General features: G+C 43.5%; 1 protein-coding gene across 1 annotated transcript in view; it reads right to left on the bottom strand.

Annotated features, from left to right (window-relative positions):
- Positions 1-25095, bottom strand: part of COG5 (component of oligomeric golgi complex 5) — a 1467851-nt gene that overhangs the window by 1221361 nt on the left and 221395 nt on the right. The window contains exon 5 of the mRNA XM_078680311.1: positions 15755-15824. Coding sequence (XP_078536437.1) covers positions 15755-15824 — 70 coding nt within the window. The remainder of the gene's footprint in view (positions 1-15754; positions 15825-25095) is intronic.

The raw sequence follows: 25095 nt of genomic DNA, 5'->3' as shown, positions 1-25095 counted from the left end.
CAATCAAAATTCATAAAAGCATTGATATCGAAATATCGCGGAGGTGCATCAATAAAAACGTGCCTATTTAAAATTATCTTTAGAACAGTAGTATAAAATCAATAAAGTGCATCAATGAAAACGTACCAATTTAAAATTATTTTTAGAACAGTAGTATAAAATATCACTAAAGTGCTTCAATAATCATATCATTACTAAAACAATGAAAAGGTCCATAAAAGCATAGATATTTCATATTGTTCAAACAGAAGGAAGTATCGCTAAAGTGCATCAAAACGGTCATTGGCCCAGTAGTTTATAATATCACTAAAATGCATCAATAATCATAAGGCTACTAAAACAACTTTGCTATTTTCGTGATACTTTCTATCAAGAAAATATGGCAAATGTGGTAGCACTGCACGTTGTCTGTAAGCTTAATTTGTTCAGCATTGTATGCAAAAACATGACTAGAGTTTTTTCATCTGTCTCCTTGCATCACTTTTTATATTGTCTAGGTGTTTGTCACCGGTGTTCTCACTGGTTTTTACTTCATATTCATTACATCGTTTTATTGTTGTTGGTTCACCAAACCTGTTGGTAGGTTTTACAAATGTGTCTTCTTATTAATTTTTAAATTCATATTAGACTTTTGCATTATTTCCAGTTTTTTACTTTGTATGCATTAACATTGGCAGAACTGACCCAGAGTTCCTCCAGAATCTGTAGTACCTCTTACCCCAAACCTGCTGGTCAGCCTGCTACAAGGCACCTCACCCCCCCCCCCATTTGTACCCCTTGCCAGACCACACTAGTGGTCAGAAAGACACATGCTGTAGTGGACAACTTGAAGGTAAACAAGGAAGCTGATTCTTTAACCTGTATCAGGTCAACACACCATTACAAATCTTGGGTGTGGGCCATTTGGAAGCCACTTTGGCTTCAATGCCACATGTTTTCACTGCCAAGCTTACTTCAAGAGAGATAAGACAGGAAAGCGGTCTTTCTCTACTACTACCCTGGATCCATTGTCTCCTCCCATCCATAGGGCAAGTGATGGTATTCCCTATTTCAGTCTGCCACCCATGGTGCTCCGTTATCCTCCATGTGTATTAACACTACCCGACACTGGGCAGGTAAGGGGGAGAGGCTGCACAAACATAAGGCATTGAAGAGTTATGGCACTACCTGTTTAGATTATAGGTGACATGTAATGATCCATGCAGAGACATGTAGTGCAAGTCTTATCACCCAAAATTCGCAATTTTCTTTTCACATTCAGGTGAGTTTTTTTTGTTTCCTGTACTTCTTCCCACATATTTGTAAGCAACCTTACGGCTTCTATTTTTGACTCCGTCTTGCTTTTTTTTCATCCCACACCTATCCACTGGTTCTTCTAAGACTAACCCAGTTCTCTTTAATAATAATAATAATAATTACTTGTACAAAAAGTGGGGTCAAATATAATGGCATCTAACCGGGCAACCTCTGCTATGCTACCCCGGTCCTGTGCCTACCAGCTCATGAGTCCTACTTGTTAAATATATGACAAGCCCTTCTTGAATGCTACTGGCTGGACGCTCAACTGTGAGTCTGCCTGATCACTCCTCCCTATTTTTTCCAAAATATTGTACATTTCTCAGGCGTCACGATTCTGTGCTTCAATATTTTTCTTTAAAACCAATGAATGTCTAGTGTCTTTTGTGACTCAATATAATTTGCAGTGGTGTCTTACATGTTAATTTCATTTTTGCTGTAGCCTCATCAAACTTGAAGGTTTTGTAAATATCATGAGTGGGAAAGAGGTCTTCTAGCCAAATGAAGAAGGGTGGCCACAACTGTGTGACTTTAATATTTGGCATGCGAGGCCAACCTGCAATGCTTACCTGGCTCCCTGCTTGGTGGTTTCTTTTGTTGGTGGCCCTGCTGGGGTAGGACTCGGTCCCCCAGTGTCCTTCCTGACAGCGGAGGAGGGGCAAGGCGCTGATGCTACAAAAGCGCCAAGGGACTCCCACAGTGCAGGATCCTCATACTGGGCCGTCAGAGGCCTGCAACGCTTACCTGCCTGTCTTCTTGGTGGTTTCTTTTGTTTGCAGCCCTACTGGGAGGAAAGCACTGGAGGGGCCAGGCGCTGTCAATACAAAAGCGCCATGGAACTCCCACAGTGCAGGACGCACCTGGGTAAAGGACAGGCCAATGGTGGGCTTTCCCGTGCCTGTCTGAGCCCAGAGGAGATTCAGCTGGCCCACCCCTCTGGGTCTGTTGGCCTTCCACGCTTGAGGTACGAGTTAGGACTCGGTTTGTGGCAGAGTAGAGAGCTTTTGTGAGGATTCACTATGGGAAAGAGGAAACTGGGAGGACGACCGAACACTACAACACCACCCCACCTCACTCAATAGAATTATTCAACAACCTATGACTGCCTTATTCCTCCTTGCTCTTCTGCCCTTTGAGTGTGCACCTCAGAACTTTAACCTCCGGTCCCTCCTGCCCCAAATATAGAAGCACTTCCCCCCGATCCCCCTGGCTTTGAGCTCAAGTTCCCCTGATAGCCCAGCACCGCGGATGGCGATCAAAAGCTCCAAATGTTTAACTAGACATAAGACAAGCCAGAAGGCCATCCAGGGTACTCAGACACTGCTGCATTCCACCATAACAGAAGTAGCTGACCCAATCATCATACCAAAAGGGAATGAGGCGGATAAGGACGATCAGGACAGAGGTGGGTCGAGGACTGTGCTGATTGAGGATTTGGCCAAAATTACAGAGCATCTGAGGGCTGAACTGCTCCCGATTTTCTCCCAATAGGATGCCACAGACCTTGCATTGTTGGAACTTAAAATGTTGAGGGAGATACCGGAACGGGACTCTTGTACCACAGCCATGGCAGTTACATGGAAGGTCCAGCCTCACAGTTTAGAACACCTTAATTCTTCTGGGTACCTTCCCTGTTGTTTGCTCACCCCCATTTCAATACCCTCACCGGATTCCTCAGGCATTGGCCTAAATACTCAAGCTAATCCACTCAACTTAGGGATACTGTAGTAGGTAGCAGCAATGCTCAACCTGAGGAGCAGCCCATAATCACACCACAAGGTCGCAGAATGGGAGAAAATGCAGAAGCGGGGTGGGGTTAGTCCAATTTGAAAAACAGACAGAAATAAGTCTAACTCCCGCCTCCTGCCCATATGTAATTATCGTTGCAGGAGTTCCTGGTATGAGGAAGGGCCAAAAGAAGACCCATGAGGAGCTGCTTAATAAAACTGTGAACTATTTAGGTTGTCACAGAATTTTCCCATCCACTTGGGCCAACAGAATTTTGCTGACCAGGATGATGGGTAGGATTGGCACCAGGCAAGGGGATTGTATTATTGCCAATTTTAGTTAACTTCACTTGGCAAAAAGTCTGCTTTTTGGGCATATGAGTACTAAGCTTGAACCAAGTAATATTGTATTATTACCACTGGGTTACTTCTATAAACCAGACCCTGAGCAGTTTGGGTTCCTGCTCGAGCTCACAACTAACCAAGAAGAGGGCTGTCAGTAAGCCCATTAGCAAAAAATATTAGAGGTGTTAGCTCAGATGGGATTCCCATGTATAATCGGTTTGAAGTCTTAGCAGAGAAAGAGTGACTGAATATGGGGGAGACCGGCTTTCCTTATGCGGATGCTAGTGACAGTGTGGGCAGGGAAGAAGCCAGCACAAAAGAGGGTTTCAGGGACAATTGGTTCTTAAAGTGAAGCATAAAAATAACTTAGGTTTTCCCCCTTGGAATGTAGCACATATAAGATCTTTACCTGCTGATTTTCAGGGGGTTGAGTTTTGGAAGTCATTTGGGGTAGTATGCTACCAGGAGACATGGGACGTGGACGGGGACCTATTTCATTGATAGGTTCAAGGCATTTAGGGCCAATGCAACAGTCGCACTACATGAGAGAGAGAATGGAGGAGTGGCGACTTTTGTGAACTTGGGGTTAGGTTGCGACATGGAGCAAATTCCATTTGATTCAGGAATTATCCTGGGTGTTGTATCTTTCCTGCATACGGTCAGGGTCTTGGTAATTAACATCTATAACTCACCCTTATCAGAGGTCTTGTTGGAAGCCGAGCAAAGAACATTTTGGGAATTAACCCTACTTGTTTGGTCTTTTGTGCCTATAACGCTGCTAGCAGTAGACTTTAATATACACCCTTGTTCCTTGTGTAGTCCTAATAGTGAACAAGAAGGTTACTGTGAGGACTCAGAGCGTGTCCATTTTAGTAATTCCTGCCAGGGAGATATTCTAAATCTCATGCTGTCCAAATTTAACCTTACCAACTTCATGACTGACCATGCGTATGAGTCCCCTGGTTCAACACATACATTTAAGGGTAGAGGCATTAATTCCTCTATAGATTTTATCTTCATGTCTGATGACATGATCTCCTTTTTTATTAAGTGTAAGACACAGTGAAGGGCTAATAGTGATCATAACCCACTCTTAGCCGAATTCTGCTGGTATGACTTAAGGGATAAGAGCGTTAACATTCCTAAAGAAACCCTTTTCATTAAGGAACAAGGTCGGCATATTGGCTGGGGCAAGATCATCTCAGGGGAATTTACGAGACATTTGGTTCAAAAGTACAATTCTGGATTCGAAACGTGCCTGCACCTAGACTCCGATGACCAAGATATTGTGGAATCTTTCTCTACTACCTGTAAAGAGGTTCAGACCACCCTAACCAGGAAAAGCAAAAGGCCAGACAGTTATGGTCCTAAATGTTTCGATAAGAGTTGTACTAAGTCTTTAGACTAAGATTTAAGGTTGGTCCTCCAGCAAAAGCCAAGATCAAAAGAAGCTGTAAAGGAGGTCAGGAGGCTATATGTGCTGGCGTGTTGGAACCGGAGGAACACCCTTGAAAGAGAAGCATGGGAAAAGCTAAAGGAGGGCTGCAGTTCTAGAGATAGCTCAGCCTTTTAGAAAGTAGTGAATCAGCCATTATTTAATGAGGTAGCAGCACAAGACATTGCCCAAACTATCCCCACCAAGAATTGGGTGGCCCACTTCAAAACTATTTAAATGAATAGCAGCCATTCAATCCTCATCACCCCTTCATACAGGAAGCTAAAACGATATTTTGACCTGACTGAGGTGAAGTAAGGAATTTTGAGTCTTACCTCAGGAAAAGCGGCAAGCTTGGATGGCATCCCTGGGGACCTTTTTAACATCATGTTTTGACCTCTGTGCCCCAATAATTACTCAACCTTTAAAGGCAGTAGGGTGCGGCCATATTCCCACATCTTGGTAGCAATCAGTTATTGTCCCATTTTTTTAAAAGGAATCCGGGTGGACCCAGCGTACTAACAACCAATTTCTTTGTTAGAAGCTGAAGTGAAAGTCCTTGCTAGGGTCCTGCTTAATCGGCTAATTAAGTGGGCAGATAGTAAGGAAATTCAATATGGTTTTAGATCAGGACGTAGAACAGTGGAATGGAATTTGAATCTTTATTAATTACCAAACACACTGTAGCAAGGAGGGAAAGATTTATTTTGCCTTCATGGACATCAGCACAGGTTTGACTTAGTGGATAGGTGGAAACAGTGGTTGTGCTGAGGGACATGTGGGTGAATTATGCTCTTGTAGCTTTTTTGCATGATTTGCACTCGGGATTAGAAGATAATGTAAGATTTGGGGCAAGCAGCGATTGCACCATGCACTTTTACTTAGGGAGGGGGGTCGGGCAGGGCTGTATATTGACCCCTATGCTTTTTATTATTGATATTAACCGGCTAGAGCAGTTTTTTCTAAGTCATTGTAAAGACATACCAAAGGAAGGGACTAGATTGTTCCCAGCATTACTATTCACGGACTATACCCACCTTATAGCGCATACAGTGAATGTCCCGCAGCTTTTTATTAGATCTATTTTACGATTTTATGGATAATCTGAGAATGAAAATTAAATATACTGATTCTTACACAATGACATTAGGCCAGAAAAATGTGAAAACCAAAACATATGCAATTAAAGATCATCAGATTGGCAAAGTGGATGCATTTTCCTATCTGGACATTTTATTGGACAGCAAAATGAACTGGGATCCCTTCATGAGATCAAATGTCCTATCGTTCAACAGGATAGCTCACAGCATTGATGCTTTCTCAGGACGCCTAAGATATAGCCATATTAAAACTATATTACTTCGGCGGAGTTACCGACACTCGCATCATGGTGTAGAGACATGGACGCTGCCATGAAAGCCGAGAGAGCGGTATTCATCAATTGAGGGTGTCCCTGAAGTGAAGTAAAATCTGGGAGGCTTGGAACAAATTTAGGGGAGGCATATGCGAGCCGCCACGAGATTGGGAAGATGAGGGTTCGGAAGGAGAACAATGATGAGGGAGGTGTAAAATATATGAGAAACTCTAACAGCAGACGGGTTGTGATGCATACTATTGAACTACCCGAAACAAAAATGAATGATTGTATATTGGAAATTTACTCTTTACCTATAAGATGGCTTGATATTTTGCACTGCGTAACTATTGCATTCAATACAAAGTTTACAAAAAAAAAACTATATTACATCTCTACAAAGCGAAATGTGTACCAACTGTGTCATTTGCGGGGGGATCTGGGGATATAAGACTTGTCCGTCAATACAAATAGCAGAAAATACATTCTTTAGGAAGATATGGCGGATCCCCAGTGTACCTGCAGAGATTGTGCATGAGGAATTGGGTGCTGGCTTGATCTCGGATCATATAGGAATCCGCCCGTACTTTTGTCGTTTTCAGTATGGCTAAGAAAGTGAAAAAGATTTTAATAGGAGGATCTCAAGTGATTGCATGAGTCTGGATCACTAGCATTGTATATCATGGTTGAATGAGATCATTATCATTTTGGTTGAATTGGGTAAATTGCAGCTTTTAATTGACCCTGGCTCTATCGCTAAATCAGATGTTGCTAGGGTAAAGGGGTCCTTTTTGGTAAACATGCAAGCAAAAAGGGCCAAAGGTTCATTGTACAAAAGTCTGAGCATCCATTATGATATTGTAAAATCGTTGAGAAAGCTAGACTTGTATTTAACGCTTGATATGCCAATATTACATAGAAAACTTTTAAAGTATTTCCATCTGAATCTGTTTCTACAATTATTAGTGGGGTGGTATAAACTTTCGGACCCTCCGTATGTTATTGTGATATGGCTGTTGCACTAGATGCTTCACATCTTACCTTCATTTGTCTCATGGGCTAGTTTAAGACCCTTTTTGTGCCTCAGGATTTCAAACAAGTAAAACCGGCCTTATTGTATCAGCAATTTTAAGATAATTTATTATGTATTGTGGTTTTTAGTGGGTGAGTTTTATTCGCGTATGAGAAAATTTATTTTAATTGTATTTTATTTTAATGAAATACTGAATTATTTTTATTGTACCTTTATGATTTGCTATGTCAAATCGAAGAACGCTTTTCTTTAATAACAATTGTTATTGATTTCTTTTTTTTTTACCTTACAATAGGCCCATGTGACACGAAGCAATACAGCTTAAATAAGGATTATCGAGGTACATATATTATTCGTCTGTCTACCATAAACACTCCATTGCAAGGCCAGATACTAAAGACAACATTCTAGTTGTCCAATTCTAACATTGTCCCATCTCAGCTAAGTAGAAGGAGTAATTCCACACATTGCAGTTATATCAATAGGTGATGTTGCATAGCTACCATTTCTACATGAATGTTTTAAACTCTGCATCTAATTGACTCTCTGCACCTTCATGTATTTTCAGGGGAATGTACGTATAGGTGGTCCACCTTGCCCATATTTTGGTATGTTTCTGTGGATATCGACAGGGAGCTCCAACTCCATAATGAAGTCTAATCCGGTCTTCCATTCTGGGGGCAGAGGGGGGTTTCAGCCTTCCACAGCCTGGCTATATCCCGCTTAGCTACTGTAAGACATAAAAACAGTAAGTGTCTTTTGTATCTGTTACCCCCTATGCCTTCTGTACTATGTAAGAGTGTTAATTTCGGAGACCTCTGTATGTCCCGTGCCAGTACCTCTGTTAAGCAAGTGAGAACCCCTCTCAAGAACCAGTCTAGGGCCAAGCAGGACCAGGTTGTGTGTATAAAAAGTACTTTTGTCCGATTGGCATTGGAGGCATATTGGGAAAGCAATCAATCCTGCGGTCCCTAGTCTGTGTCGGGTGTAATATGCTCTCTGTAGGTATTTAAATTGAATGAGACGAAGTCGAGAGGAAATTGCGGCCTCGCATAGTGATCGTAGGGCTTCAGCCCAGTCGTCCTCATCTAGTGGTCCAATATCGGTATCCCAAGCGAATCTGAGAGCCTCTAAGGTTGTTGGGCTATTAGTAACTAGGGTTTGATAGATCTTGGATATCTTATGTTCCTCAAGCTCCCCCATGAGGAGTTTGCCTTCAAGAGGGCTGAATTTTGGGAGGGTAATCACATTTATAATGTATGTAAGAGGTTGTCGCAGTTGCAGAAACTGATAGAATTGGGTGTGGGACATATGGAATTATTTTTGGAGGTCTCCCAATGTCCCCTAATGTTGAGAAGCCAATGTGGTCCCAACTGCCAAAGCCCGGTAAATCAGCTACTTGCGGAAGCAGGCAATTCCGCAAGAGAGGAGTCATTTGTGTTAGACGTCCCCACCATCCGATTCTACATAGGGGTTGTCGCCATGTTAGGATTACCACGTGTTTAGCGGGGGGAAGATCTTTGGAGTCAGTCTTATTGTATAGAAGCGAGAGAACGGTGGGGTCTCCCATCATCCACTGCTCGAGTAGATAGGCAGGGTCGTCCCTAGATCCATACGACCATTCATTCAGAACCTGTAGGTGTGCTGCAGCGTGATATGCTTGTATGTCAGCAGCGGGCATGCCCCCACACAGAGTAAGTGGACTGTGCACATGTACGTAGGGCCACTCTGACGGTGCCACCCTCCCAGATAAAGTGTCCCTGTATTGCGTTGATTTGGCGCAACCATACCATGGGGACTGGATATGGATGGGACTGTAAGTGGTATAATAATTTGGGTAGGGAGACCATCTTGAATATGGCAGAGCGTCCATATAGGGATAGGGGGAGTGGAGAACAATTTTTAATCTCTGCTTTAACCTTTTCTGTTGTTTCTTCCAAGTTGCGTTTCCAGGACAGACTTTGTGTGTCCGATATGTAGACTGCCAAATATGTGAACCCCTGTGATACTATAGTGAGTCCCTCAGCCCATCGACCATTCCCCAATGACCCCTGCAGTGGCCAAAGCAGTTCATATTGAGACAAAGATATGCATAATCTGTAGTATTCTGGGGCCTGATCTATGGGGGTCAGTCAGGAAGAATAACAGATCATCTGCATAGAGCGCAATATAATCAGAAATTTAAGGGGTCCATCCAAAACTTCGGTATAGTGCATCTATACGTACCCAGGCCGCCAGGGGTTCTATGGCAAGGGCAAAGAGAAGAGGGGAGAGGGGGCATCCCTGCCTGGTTCCCCGCTGTATCAGAAAAAGTGGAGATGTGGCCCCGGCCACCCGGACTGAGGCCGTTAGTGCAGTTTATAATACTCTAATCAGACCTATAAATCGGGGGTCCATATTCAGGTGTTTTAATAATATGAACAAATAGGTCCAGCTGACTGAATAAAACGCCTTGTCCATATCAATGAGTAAAAGGGCAGTTGGTCTATCTAGCCTGTCAATGGCTGCTATAGCGTTATGCGCTCTGCGTATATTGTGTTGGGTCGCACAGTGGGGCATTAAGCCTGCCTGATCAGGGTGCATCAGGGCTTGGAGATGAAGGAGCAATCTGTTTGCCAGTATCTTGGCAAATATCTTAGCTTCAATGTTAGGGAGAGATATTGGCCGGTAAAATGCGCATAATTCGGGTGGACGTCCTGGCTTGGGAAAAACCACTATCTCAGCGTGTCTTCAAACTTATTTTCAAGGGCTTCATTAAGGGCTGGAAGGTACTGCAACTCCAGTGTTGTCATATTCAGTTTAAAGAATTCACTAGGCAACCCATTGGGGCCGGGCGATTTGCCTGGTGCTATATCTGAGGCGGCTGAGATGAGATACTCCAGTGAGACCGGAGTCTCAAGAGAGTTGCGTGCGGTGGTAGAAAATGTCTTAGGTGGCAGATCCCAAAAAAGTCCTTGATTTGCATTCAGATATGGTTTTGCGCTTGGTATAGAGTGTTTGGTATTAGTCGGCGAAGGAACTAGCAACCTGCTCCGGAGTGATGCTCAATTCCCCGGTATGTGACTTAATGGTCGGGAGTTGAATCAGATTAAGGGAGTATAGGCATAGTAGGTGTAACAGTTTCCCGGATTTGTCCCCACATTGGTAAGATGTGCTTGGCTTCATTGAGTTGGATACTTTGATATCTCTTCCGCAGTATGCCAGCTGTCGGCGAGCCCCCTGTCCGTCTCTGTCAATTGCTTGTAATTCCATTTGTATTATCTGTGCTTCTAACTGTATCAAAGCCTGCTTCTTCTGGTGTTTGGCAGCAGAATAGTAACTGATATCAAAAATGTGAATAGTGGGTTTCATGGCCTCCTACAAGGTATTGGCAGAGTCCACCATCCCCTCATTCATAATGAAGTAGTCTGTTAGGGCTTTTTGTAGGTGAGTTTGATAGCTCGCGTTATGTAGTTGCCATGACTACATCTGCCAATGAAACAGCATCCGTTGGAGGCCCAGCGTTAATCACAGATGGATGGGGGAATAGTCCGATAAACCCCTGGGTAGGATATCTGCCTTGATCAGACGCGGTGCATGTTCCTTGGTGATGAAAATGTAATCCAGTCTAGAAAATGACCCATGCACTGTTGAAAAATACATAGAGCCTGCCTCTGTAGGGTGGACCATCCCAGCGCCTCAACCAGTGGCCCCAAGTGGAATCTCTTTGTGTATGATGTGTAATAGTAGGGCAGCATCTATCGAGTCCGGGATGTAGGATGTCGTTCCAATCCCCCCAGTCAGTGCTAAGACATCCGGAAAGGACCCCCAGGTGTCCATTATGCATTCGGTAAGTGTGCAACTGCGTGGTGGAGGGGCATAAACACTTCCCAGTACAACGGCCTCCTCGCTAATAGAGCCATGAACAAAAAGAAATCTGACCTGCATGTCAGCCCAAGTGCGAATGTGTGTGAACAGTACTCTACAGTGGATTAGGATGGCTACTCCTCTAGAGCCCCTCGTAAAGCTGGAGTGGAATGTTTGAATGAATCCAAAACGAGCCAGGCATGGGGTCGCTCCAGTATGAAGGAGGGTGGCAGACAACCCTCGGAGATCCAAGATTTGAGCCAATGTTCTAGGAAGGTGCACATGTCCGAGCCCGTGCATCCCTCATGGAAACCCACAAAGCGTAAATTATTACATCTGGCTCTCCCCTCGGCATCCTCCACTCATGTGGCAAGGCCCTTGGAGAGCGACTCGAGGGTGGCAAACTTTACTTTCAGGATGGTAATGTCGTCTTCCACTACCGAGACTCTGGTTTTAGCCTGTGTGATCCGTTCCACAGCGTTACGCAGGTCCTGGAACAACATTATGTCCGCAGCGACCGCACCGATTTTAGCATCAAGCATGTCGCGCGATTGGGCAATCACCACCAGAATCGCAGCGTAGTCCGTCGCAGCCACTGGAGCGTCGTCGGGGGTGGTAGAGCCGGTGCCACTGCACATGAATTTGTCCATAGTGGTTGTTTCCTTGAAGTTACGTTTGAGTGGTCCTTGGACATGGTGATGATGATAGAGCTGTAATTTGAAGGTCCCAGGAGGTAATTGGGTACTCTGGTCCGGGAAGAAGAACAGGGAGTCTATGCCCCCTGAGGCGGGTAAGTATCTAGACATCGGCACTTGGGGGTTCTGCGCAACAGAGGATCCTCCACATCAACAAGCCACACAGGACCTAGCCTGGCCGCCTCTGCTGATGTGGCGATCCCCCAACTGCTAAAGGGCACAACCCTCGTCCTCCTCGGATGGCTGAGTCGCGCTGGAGGGCAAGCAGGTGTATACTGTAGGATAAATCAGCGACGTGTTGACACTTTGGCAGCCAGTTATCTGCGAGACACCGTACCTCCGCGGTCAAGGGCCACAGTCCTGTACCTCGTGCATGCCGGATTGAGTAAGGCGGCAACCTATTCCGTATTGTCACCTAGGGCCACCCAGATCTTATAATCTCCTGGGGGGCCAAGTATATACTGCGCTGTCGATGGTGCATTCAGGGTAAGTGGCAGAATGTGGAAGCGTCCCACACCTCGCCAGATTCTTATTGTTCACCGGGTATCCCGCCACTGCCCCAATGAACCCTAGGCCATACCTGGAGAGATCCGCATGTTGTGTTGTTCAGTTCCTCGTTGCAGGGAACTTAGATGAAAATCAGGCCACAGCTCGGAGCACACCTGTCCCAAATCACGGCCAGATGTCCCAGGCCCTCCTTGCTCCAATCCCAGGGACAGCGCGGGCGACAGACTCTGGGCCGTCAACAAGCAGCGGGCACCGGGACCTCAGCCAACCCAGGGCACGTCAGTGATGTATCTGAGGTCGGAGTTGGTGTATGTGAGTGCCCCTCCTCTCCTTGTGTCCTTATGGCCAGTCTGTATCCTCACTCCGGCCGCTGTTAAATGCAGGCAATATCCAGAGGTAAATTAGGCCACGGCTCCGAGTACGCCCATCCTGGATCTCGGCCAGGTGTCCCAGGCCCTCCTCGGTCCAATCCCAGGGCCAACGCAGGCAACAGTCTCCGAGCCAACAACAAGCAGTGGGCTCTGAGGCCTCAACCGGCCCCAGGGCCCGTCAAAGAGGCACCCGAGGTCAGAGTCAGTGTAAGTGAGCGCCCCTCCCCACCTTGTGTCCTTATGGCCAGTGTGTATTCCCACTCCGACCGATGTTACGTGCAGGCAACATCCGGGGGGAATCAGCAGGTCGAGTCCTCCCCCCCCATTGGCGCCGGGCATTTGAAGGTGTGCAGGCCCGAGCGCCCCCTCCCACGGGCCCTCAATTGGGTGCCCCAGACCATCCACGACTCTGAGCGCGGAGTCGGTGCAGACGGAGTCCTCTCGATGAATCTGGAACCGTAGGCAACGGATCCCGGTTTGGTCACCGAGGCTTGATCACTGCGGCTCCAACAGGGTACCACCATAACCAGATGTGCTGCAGACCGAGTGCAGACCGAGTTCCCTGACGCTGCGGACTGGCCGTATGACCCAGGCTCTCTCCGCTCTGAATCACTGAGCAACGGACTTCACCACCCCAGACTCACAAATATCACCAATGAAGCGCCCAGGGTTCCAGGCAACCCAGGTATTGATCACCTGGGCAAGGTGGTGTTGCTTATCGGCAGGATGATGTAAGAAAAAGCAGGGCTACAGGAGCCAGGCTAATGTGCATCCGCCATGTTGGACCGCTTGTCCACTGAGCAGTTATTTTGACTTGGCTATTTGGCATGCTCACTGCACTGCAGAAGCACTTTTCTGTTTCAGGAAAACTGTTCAGGACCCCACAAAAAGCAGGCTTTCTGACTGAAGTTCTACTTTCATGTAAATGTAAATTGATACTTGTATAGCGCACTACTCACCCGCAAGGGTCTCAAGGCTCTTGTACTAATACCGATGTGGAACCCAACCTGGCTTTCCCTGTGAGGTGTCCACTCCTGGGCACCCCCAAGGTGGAGGCCAGGCATCCTTAGCGTTGTGGGGGCCGTTGTGGAGATTAAGCAAGCTATTGCCCAGAGTTGCAGAGTGGGACTCCATGATTGGAATAGGCACCGAGGCGAGAATTATCAGGTCCGTGGAATTTTGAGCCCAAGACCCGCCGAGGCGGGGAATTGAACCTTGGTCCCGGGCTAGACCTATGCATCAGGGTCTGCCGCTCTAACCATTGAGCCACACTTCTCCTCTAACCATTGAGCCACACTTCATGGCAAGTTTGATGTAATTCTATATATTTTTTTGCTATTGTATAGAGCAACATTGTCTGTGCAAGCCTGAATAAATAATCCATCTTTTTTGACAACTACACCCTCAACATCCTTTCACCCCAGACAGATCTGAAGGATACTTGTTGTGATCAGCCAAGTGAGTGGCAGAATGTTTTGATGATTCATCAAATGGTGCCAAAGTTATTATCAAACGTATTATCAAACTGAAAAGTGTCACTTTGATGGTAAGTGCATGAATGAAATGTGATTTATCTACGCGCAGCTATGCCCAGTGGGCGTCAAGGCGCATCACCGACACTAATATAATTTCCCTAAAAATAATTAAAGTTGAACAACAGTTAAGGGTGGCATGAGAAGGTGACAAAAATGGCTGCAGCACAAAACCTAAAAAAAAGACCATAAATGCACAAGACCTGATCTCCGACCTGCACCACATTGTCGACTGAATGAAGCTACCATCCTCCCTGCATTGTGAAGAGCAGGGTAATCATTATCACTCCCACATCCCCTGCCTGACCCAAAGAAGAGAGGTGTTAGAAAAAAGAAACAGAGGGCGGAGAAGCTGCCTCGCTCCTACACTTCTTTCTGAATGCTGCAGGGCACAGCTGAGTTGAGTTTCTCTGCATCTTTGTGTCCCACAAACTGTTGCCGGATAGGCAGGAAGAGCAGGGCAGATCATTGAGGCCTGGAAACAAAACTATAACCTCTGGGTAAGGCAAGGGCAGAATTCATCCCCAAGCTTTGGGAAAGGCAATGTGTTGGGAAAAAGAAGGAAATTCTAACACTGTGCTTGGGCAAGGTGGAAGATACACTAAAATTGTATAATACACTTTTGCAATCTCCATCAAAAGCAAAACAGAACATCACATGCCAAGAAACAATCAACAAGAAAATCCAATATAAAATTAGAAGCACGCACACATCAGAGAACCACAAGCCACTAACACAGAGTCATATAAACACGATCCAATGTTCACAAACCCACCATCAGAAACCCCCACACACCCACCAGACCACTTTAAACTTAAGGTTTAAGGTGATTTAAGTTTGACTGATATGTTAACAGTCACTATAACATAAAACCTAAAATAACAGAAAATTCAAAGTTTTGGGTATGCCTTCACTATCACATTTTACAGCTATACTGCCTCCACTTCTCCTCTGATCCTTTGTCACAATCCATGTACATTCACCAGCCAATCCCTCACCTACCCTGGTTTGATTATAGCTCTATTGGTTAATAGCTCTGCTTTCTTTTAAAATGAACCTAAGTCCAGCATTTGGGGTGGCACATCCGCTCTAAACAGTAGGCATTGAAGGAAGGCGAGGCAACACTGACATGCGGTTGTAGTGTGACTCCTGGGAATGGGTAATCTGCTGTGTATACTGCTAATTGATGCCGCTGATGGGTTCATTTATTTCTTATGAGGCAACCCTTCAATGTCCCATCAATCAGTTCCAACACAACATTTTTATACTTCAGAGCATATCCTTTGCAGAAGCTAGTGTTGCGATCCAAGCAGATCTGCTAGTAGAAAAATAAAACCTTCTCCCTGAAAAGCTCTAAGTATCATATTCTGTAATTAAGAAGAAAAAGAACGATTTTGTTCCAAATATATTAAGGACTTATTGTAATATATATGGGCCTGAGAATGATTCCATTAATGGTAGTTGCATGTATGGATTCCTTTAATGAGTTAGCTAATAATGGAGCCAACTTATCTGAATATTGACAAGTACTGGTACTAGAAACATTTTAACAAAAACATACAAATAAAATATTGATTAAAGAATTACAAATATATGAAATGTGAATTGCGTACCTGCAGCCTTGCTAGTTGCGCTGTGCGAGACACTATTTTGTTGTATGGATCCACAATCTTTGCTCGGATCCTAGGATAAAGAACAAAAACGGTGTTTAACTGCAAGATCACGAACAGAATGTTTGACAATACATACTTATAGAGAAGATAAAACATGCAATAAGCAGGGATAAAAAGCATACAATGGAAACCATGTTTTTCCTCAATTTAAGAAATGTCATTAAACTTACAGAGCAATAACGAGAGAAAAGGAGGCAGAAGTAGTCCATAATCGATTGATGTAAATTTGACAGGCTATTTGCTACTCATAACTAATCCTACTTCACCAAAGAGGTTTTCTCTGCTAAAACGTAGGGTACATGCCTGATCATCTGCCTGATTCCACACCCTACGCATACTCCGAAAGATATTCCGGTGATTCTCAATCAACACCGGAGGGACCGTCACACAAACCCTTGTCACCAGCAGACTGGACTATGAGTACACACTCTACGTAGGAATCTCCGCACACCTTCAGAAGAGACTACAGAAAATACAAACCTCAGCGGAAAAACCTATTTTCAACCTCCCCAAAGGACCCACATCACACTACACCTCAAGTAGCTACACTGTGTCCTGATCCAGAAGAGAATTCAGGTTAAGCTGTTGACTCACGCATACAAAGCCCTGCACAGCGAAGGACCAGCACACATCAATAAATGCATGGTTTTCCACCAACTGAATAGATACCTATCCACCTTCCTCTTCCTCGCGAAGACCCCCGCATCCGCCTAAGCAACAGCAGTTGTTGCTTCAGACGCTCCTTCTCACATATGGCGGCCAGGGCTTGGAACAACCTACCCCTGCACCTCTGAACTGCCCCATTGCTCCAGGAATTCAAGAAAGGACTTAAGACGTGGCTGTTCAATTGAACAAATTACCACGAAGCAGGAAGCTACCCCCATAAGTGACTTGCTGAGCTTTATAAATCCCAGATTGATTGATTGAGCCATCTATTTTCTGCAGCGTATTTGTTACTTCCTCTGTGCACATTTTAATGAAAGTTGGTATTAAGCAGCACTATTGGGCACATTCCTTTACAGTAAACAGATCAAATGGCAGAAACACTGAGCAAATAATCAGTTTTCGAGGCTTAAAACCCTTTAGAATCTAATTTCATCTATCTAGATCAAAATCAGGGTAGCCTCAACAGATTGAGAAAGTTCTTAGCTGTTTTAGTAGCAATGTTTTTACTTTATTTATTTATAAAGTTTTATATAGCGCGAACAAGAACCCGAATGTTATCAGAGCGCTTTACAAAAGGGTGGAAGGAAGGTCAACAACCCAATATCTACATCAAGTAAGAATACACAACAAGAATAAGTGCATGATTCACAGACAAATGACTCAAAGGAGAGTTGCACAAAAAACAGGTATATAGCGGGCTACGAGGGGGGCACACAATGCGGTAAGGAGGAGCAGCATCACATGATGGAACAGTGGTTGTAGGATCAATGATTTCCAGCCAATGGACCTAGCCCAGCTTAAGGTAGGAATGTGTCCATTAGGAATCTCTTGGTTTCCAGTTTGAAATCAGTTGTTAAGGAGATTCTGCCTACTTCTGGTGGAAGAGAGTTCCATATCTTTTGGGCCGCTTCATAGACTAAGTATTTTTACTAGCAAAGTGCCTCCTTATGAGTTGCTGAAAGTAATCGGCGACACCCCTTGTATCCCAATGGCACGTGATGGACCATGGCTGGAAGTGGCACTTTGTGCAGGAAAGAATACATAGGGTTACAAAAGCAACCCATCTCTGTGGAATGGGAAACGCTACTTGAAGCCTTCAGAGCACAGGAAACACTTGATGATTCGTCTGGACAGGGACAGACTACACAAATCTTTCCTCTGTACTACAGTCAAAGGCATAACACCACAACCTTTTCCTGAACAGTACTACAACTATTTTACCCACTTATGATCTGTGATGACACAAAGCGGAAGGGCTGATGACATATGATACTCTCTTATACAACAGCCAATTCCAGATGGATTCCTAGGCTTCACTGTTCCAGTTAGCATATAGACATTCACACAGTAGCACGGTGTGGCTACACATTTGCAAAGAAGACAGTGACAGGTTTGGGGCCAGGGAGAGTAGGAGTTAATTGTTTGTACTTGAATTTCATTTTGCTGCTCGACTTATACCCTCTACCTTTGCCTGTCAGATTGTGGCATATGTCTGTAAAAGAAAATACAACAACGTTTTTTGTTGAAAAAACTGACTTAGACGGTGAAACAAAAGCCTACCACTGATTGATCAACTCTAGTATTAACGTTCTTGCCCCTCTAAAAAATCATAATAACAATAGACTACAGCAGCGCTACGCTCTGTGGCCTTCCCAAATACACTCTGGCTTCACTAAGGGCATCACGGAAAGCTGCGGCCAGATTGGTCACAGGGGTCTAATACATTCTCACGCATCGTTTGTCCCGATGGGATTCTTCCCATTTGGAAGTTCAACCACAAAGTTTGGTGGCTTCAGAATGCATAACCTCTCTGGCTACTTCCTTTTTATATGAAGTCAAACCAGTTTATCTAGCTCTAGATGTGGTTTCACCTTTCATTTGCCTACAAGTTCTTCATCTTAGAATGACTCCTGAAATAGGTACCTCTGATTCCTTGATACCAGCAGCCTCAGAATTGTTTTAACATTTAGTCTCGGTAATAGATATAGTTAAGAACAGTTTGTCATTAGCCAAAGAAAGGCGGAAGGAACAAGCTTGCATCAGCTTGCCCCTAGTTATTCAGTCAGAGATAAATTATTGCTATTTCCAGAAATAGCATATGCTCACATAAATTCTAAAGATTCTCATATTTAATTGTTAGAAACACAATTCTTGAAAGCAGATAAATGATCAACCACCAACATACAGTGAAAACATTTGCTGTAAGAGCGACGTTATACAGGAATGCAAACAAGTCAGCTGCACAGAGTGCCGTCTGTTAGTCTCTAGACTGAAAACTTAATGCTGTATTTAGACTTGATTATAGCAGACATTACACAGATGATTTGATGAATTTCACCCAATACTGGAGGATGACGTCTCTGTTTAGTATCCTCTCTGCATTACTTCATTTTTTGGTAGCACACTTCTCCAATACCCAAGCAGGTGCATATGATATACCTCCTGTTGTCCTTTCACAAAGCAAAGCCCTATTTCAAACTATGCCTAAATGCGCAGTATATAATAAATCCAGCTAACCTTGGCAAATGCCTTCTTGTCTCAGGGTCCACTAGATTTCTAGCAACGGTTTTGTTTGGTAGTTGTAACATGCATTTGTAATACACAGTACTATATTTCGGTACCCGACTTTTTTTTGTTCTAGGATAAAAAATAGCTCCAGTGAAGTATTTATAATGTATTCCGCTGACTTACAGAACAACCTAAAAAAATGATACTCTGTCATGTAAGGATGCAGGACAGTACGATTCAAAGTTTTATATGATTTAATACGACTTAGAGATCAGGGAAAACAATAGAGAAGTCCAAATCTCATTGTGGCTTAGTATCTTGATAAAAAAAAACATTACTGAATACAGGAAGGGGACATTGTGTTTGGGAGCTACTTAAGTACCTCAACAAACAGATAGGAAGACAAGGAGAGTAATGGAGTGCTCAGCGAAGTTAGGAAATAGTTGTTGGCAGTGGATGCAAAATAAACACATCTTGTATTGCCACTTCAGTGGCAGAGAGATTCAACCTATCAACCACAGTATCTATTTCAGTAGTCGAGGCGTATGTAGGCTCAAGACTTGAATGACTTACTATTTTTCTAGTACGTGGGTATGTGGAGGACAGAACCTTAGGGACGTCCAAGCTTTACTGCACACTTACTTACTTAATACTTAGTATTTGCATCAGAACTGGAAAATGTATTTATGACTGAGCACGACCACAAATGGATTTCCTATAACAATTCATTTTCCACAACATCAAAAAGTGGTCTTGTGAATTTTGGAACGTACATTTGAAGGTCTGGATTGTTTCCATAGATGGATCAACAACATATCATATTCATCATGAACAAACCTATCGTACAAGTATCACCTTCCTTGAGCTGTGGTCTGAATCCTATGAATGTCATATCATCACCAAAAGTCTATAATAAATCAACATATAAAAATACCATATTGCACTTTAATCGTTCACACCAAAGAAGCGTATGTGACAACCTCCCATATGCCTCAGGTGGCACTGCAGCGTGAAGGAAGATTACTACCTGGATTCAAAAGATCGAATCACAAAATTGATTGCCTAGTCTGAAGACACTTCTCAGGAATCCAAGAAAACGTGTATGGTGCATAAGGAGAGAATAACGGACCAAAACATTTGGTCAGGCTACACAAGTGGTGACGAAATCTAGCAACTAAAACTGGCTAATACTCATGTAAGAAAATTGCAAGTGTTCGGTCCATGTATTAAGGGTCATGCTTAACACATGAAACTTCTGCCCTTGTGGACGACAGTACTTTCAGATGACCTTAAGAAACTCAATACAAACATACAGTGACATAAATCAAATACACACTGTTAAATTATTTCTGCTCCTTTTGGTTAATAACACAGACAAGCATCGTACAGATTGAGATTTAGCCAAGAGGTAGTAGCAAAGAAATTGTGCACTTGTGAAGAGAGGCAACAATGATTTTAAAGTTTAAAACAGAGAAAAGGGCCTTAGTGAAATGGCAAAAGTGCTAAGATATGGCCGCCTACTGTAGAAAATGGAGATAACAGTCCCTCAAACACCTTCCTTGCAATGTCAATTCGTAGATGGAATTATTACATGCTTACTTTGAAGGTACACAATGGTTTTAACATGGACAACAAGAGGAGTCTCTAAAGTCAAGTGACAGGACCACAGCTCGTGTGACAAGTAAACAGTGAGAATGACACTGCCATGATAACACCTACCTACGACCACTGTGATGCGACTACACCCTGATCCAGTTGCACTTTTGTGTGAGATTGTGATTACATAGAATCCTAACTTCAGGTAGATAATCAAAACCAAGGCAGAGTCACTATACCCATTAAGGATTCCACAGTGAAAATCTGAATTGGAACAAGGAGTAGTTATAAGAATGTCAGCGAGGTCTGTGTCTAGATATCCTTCCTCATCAAAATCCACCCATCTAGCTCATTCTTAATTCACTTTTAAGAGGTTTAAAACACTAACCCAGTCTGTACTTATCAAAGAGTGGTCATTTTGTTCGGGGCCAAAGTTCGGTAAAAAGTAGATCTATTCCGATGTATAGGTCATGAAATTACATATGCCCTGAATTATTAGGTAATTTCAGGGACAGCAGAAATACCGGACTAATTAATATTCATTTTTTAGCACGCTATCCTCTCCTCGATTACACCAAATAGGTAACCATCCAGTAATCCACACACCTCTATAATGTCAGATTTTGAGAGCGGAGAACTCTGTCCAGCCAGGTATTTTAAAATACAGCACAGTAGAGTTGTCTTTACCCGGGAGCATTGTAAGGGACTTGCAGCCCGGCATTCAATTTAAAATGGCAGACAGGACTGTTTTGCAAGGCCACTGGTTAGCTGAGTGCCTCTTTGATAGTACAAAGTAAAACATGTGGCTTACCTGCAGTGGGCATGCAGAGGGGAACCAGACACCAGTACAGAGGAGGGCGTGAGGGTCAGGCCTGCCTTACGGAGCCCAACATAAGACACAATGGAAGCAAATAGGTGGAGGCCGCGGGCAGGGCTGAAAGTTAGGCAAAGAGGGGCAGATAGCTGGTAGGATACTTGCTGAATTCAGTGGCCACCCATGTGGTGCATCTGGGGATCAGACCGACTCTGCTGGTGGCTCTTTGTGGGTAGCCGAGAGACCTTCTGAACACCACTCTGGGGTTGACATTCAGCGAGTGATACACATGGCTTGCTATTATTGTGAATTGCCCCTGGTCACCTCCAGAGGCAGCCAAATGCATGTGATAATACTAAAGTCATGTTGACTACTGCATTGGGGAGGCTGCCCCCACCTCTTTAATGTTACTAGTGAAACTAACTATTAAGAGTGACTTTTCATGGATTAAAACCTGAGCCGCTGCAATAGTCACTCTAATAAGAAAGGAGGTGCATTGTCCAGGTTGACCAGGGAATAAGGCCAGCTGGAAAACTGGGACCTTGGCTTTTGTTTGCCTCTAGTATATTTCACCTAAGTATTACGGCGGTGGCGTTTTTTTCCGAAATAATGGAGCGCTGCTGCATTGGTTAGAATTTCCGACGAACGAGGTGATTGCCTTCGTAAGACTTTTTTGGACTTGAAATACTCCAAATCTGGGAGAGATATATGGAAACATACCTTGAGAACGACATAACAATACTCTAGTTCACATCTATTCAAATGGATTAAAATTAAAAAAGGAAATAATTGGATATCTAGTAACCCTCATTTAGGAGTATTCTTATTTGACCGACATGAGTTTGCATTACAAGAGTTGAACATCATTTTGCTGGCTTTTGAAAATAGGATTTTTTGAAATTACTGATTCTGACATAACATCGCCCTGAAGAAGTTCTGTTGTACAGAACGAAACGCGTCGGCTGGCTGTGGTTTATATGTCTAAAAGGAACATTAAATAGCATTGAAATACACATCAAGACTCAGCGTCTCAATAAGGACTGTAAAATTTGATATCTTTTGTTTGGACTTATTCCTTAAGTGGTGCTATTCCGAATTCAAGAATAATTATATTTCACATGAGCCCCAGCTGGTGCAATTGTCCAATAGCTTAGAGAGGGAAGAAGTGATCCCACATAGTCTTGAATGGCCAAATCTGCCAAATTATAAAGAGAAAGGCACTATAGATAACTGTTTACATAACAAGGGTACCTTCGAGGAAATTCAACCAGGAAGTGTTGTGCCAGGAGAAATGGATGTCTCGCTTACCAAGGATGATCGAATAGACTGTTTGACAACTCTGTGAGAAAGTATGGAAAAATCTCTATGAGAGGAACTATCAATTCTGAAATCAAATGTGATATTGCACAGTTAAAAAGGTGACATGCTACTAACAAATAAAGTCTGGAAACTCTTGAGACCCAAAGTATCTCCAAAGTCAGAATGCGGAACAAATTATTCACACCATTGTCTCCAACCTTGAATCTCAAGTGAAAATATTGAGTCAAATTTGAGGACCTAGAGATGAGCTTTTGTAGAGAAATTATTAGAATTAGAAATCTTAGTGCGGAGGCTCCAACGGGGGCAACATGAGAACTCAAGTTGGCATCATAAGAGCTCACATAGGGGTGAGGTAGACTAAAGAACTTAGCTCCAGACCGTGAGATACTGAGGCAGAATTCGAGAATTACAGACAAAAGAAGGAAATTAAGAACATGGTTCAGGAAATCCAATCATGTTATGTTCAAAGAAAGCAAGGTCTTTTTCTTGTAAAACGTCTCAGCAGCGAAGAAGTTTCTTCAGACACCTAACTCTGGAACTACAGAGAAAACAAATCAAGTCCAGCTGGACATTCCCAGCTAGTCTACATTTCCAATGGCACGTAAGGGGGAAGGATTATCAGGGATGTAAAAGATGGATTGCAGATTGATACCCAGCGACAAATCCAGCAGCCGCGGCTTGTACAAGGGCATCAACAGTACGCAAAGTAGCTCCCGGTGCACACTACCCAATCGCAAAAGCCCTACACCTCAAACAGATAAGTATGTAAGGAGGAAACCAGAGAAGTGTCATAAGAATATTAGCATCCAAAGTTAGTTAAACGTCTGAAAAAATGTCAAGTCGTGATCCTTTAAGGATGTCTGTCCTCTCTAAAGTGTTTTAACTGAAAATGAATATGCCCATGGTAACATGAGCATTTAGTTTTGATTGCACGAGGGCAGGAAGGGAAAAGGACGGGAATAATAGGACACCCAATTTGGCAATTGATGGCGACTTGAACACTTAATTACTGAAACATTGCTATGTTGTTGGTCCTGTGTGTCATTTTTTTATTTTGGGAGTTTTATGTAACGCAAACTCGACCCAAAGGTATGAGAGTGCGTTACAGACGGACACATTTATTGTGTTAGGCATGGCGAGATTACCTGATTTTTTCAGAATCACAGGATGTTGAGCATCCCTGCCAAGACTCGGAGCCGATTCCCCAGCTTCAAGGTCAACCAATCTATCAGTTAGGCCACATCCTTTCCCTATCATGTTCATTTTGGATACGGTTGGCTTTTGAAGAGGGTTTCATATGGCATGTATAGGTCAGATAGAGGGAGTATTAGCATAAAAGTTACATTTCTAAAGAACCTCCTAGAAAGTAACACTTTAAAACATATTGTTTAATGTAAATGGGCTTAATTACCCCAAAAAGTCAAAGATCTGGCAATATATTATTCCCTAGATCTACCCCCTTTACCCCCAGTATGGTTCATGTGTTTATTATCGAATTGACTATCTTTTTGTGACACGGTTTTATTGCATGCCCATCCCTTTGTTGAGACTGCAGAGATCTCAGTCTCTGACCATGCTCATATGACTTTAAAATGGAACAAAGGAGGCGAGGAATTGACTATGTAAGGATGAAGGATGGGTGCAGTGCTACCAAGGAACCTCATTAACAAAGATGAGATGACCAAAGCAATTAAGGAGTTCTTTGAAATAAAATGAGATAATAACATCTATCCCATGACAAATTTGGATGCCATTAATATGGCTATTAGGAGAGAAGCAATCCCTAGAATGGGTAAAACACTGAGAAAATCGAAATGACAATTTATAAAAAAAAATAAAAAATAAAAAAACATGAATGCTTTGGAAGCTAAAGATAATTCAACGCTTCAAAGAATTAAGTTTGCAGATGTTAAGGGGAAGCTCAGTTTACTGTACACAAAGAAGGTGAAGCTCACCTTGTTAACAGAGAAACAACCTTTTTAAGAAAGAGGAATAAGGTGGGCATCTTGTTGGGTAAAAGACTGTGGTTACAAACAGCTAAGACCACTACAGGCAACCTCAGCGACAAGGATGGTAACTGGGTGACCACGGAAGGGGGAAGTGGGCCTTATTAGAGGTAAGAGACTACCTAAAAAATTGTTGCCCGTGTGCATCCATTGAAATTAAGTTAGTGAGCTGAAGCCTTCTGGGAACAAGTAGGTGACGAAATGATACACGTCACCCATTTACCAATAGTCCTTTCGCCACAGTGTTGCATATCAGGTCATTTCAAATGACAGAAAGGCCGAAAAATTATACACCTGTTAGCTCACCTGAACATGGTGTTAGCACCGCGCAGGGTTGCAATCACATCGATGTCACAGCGTGCCCGAACAAT

The sequence above is a fragment of the Lissotriton helveticus genome, chromosome 1_1 (genome assembly GCF_964261635.1).
Source record: "Lissotriton helveticus chromosome 1_1, aLisHel1.1, whole genome shotgun sequence".
In the NCBI taxonomy this organism is placed as follows: domain Eukaryota; kingdom Metazoa; phylum Chordata; class Amphibia; order Caudata; family Salamandridae; genus Lissotriton; species Lissotriton helveticus.
Note: the sequence above shows the minus strand (reverse complement) of the source record. Positions and strands in the feature narration are given on the sequence as shown.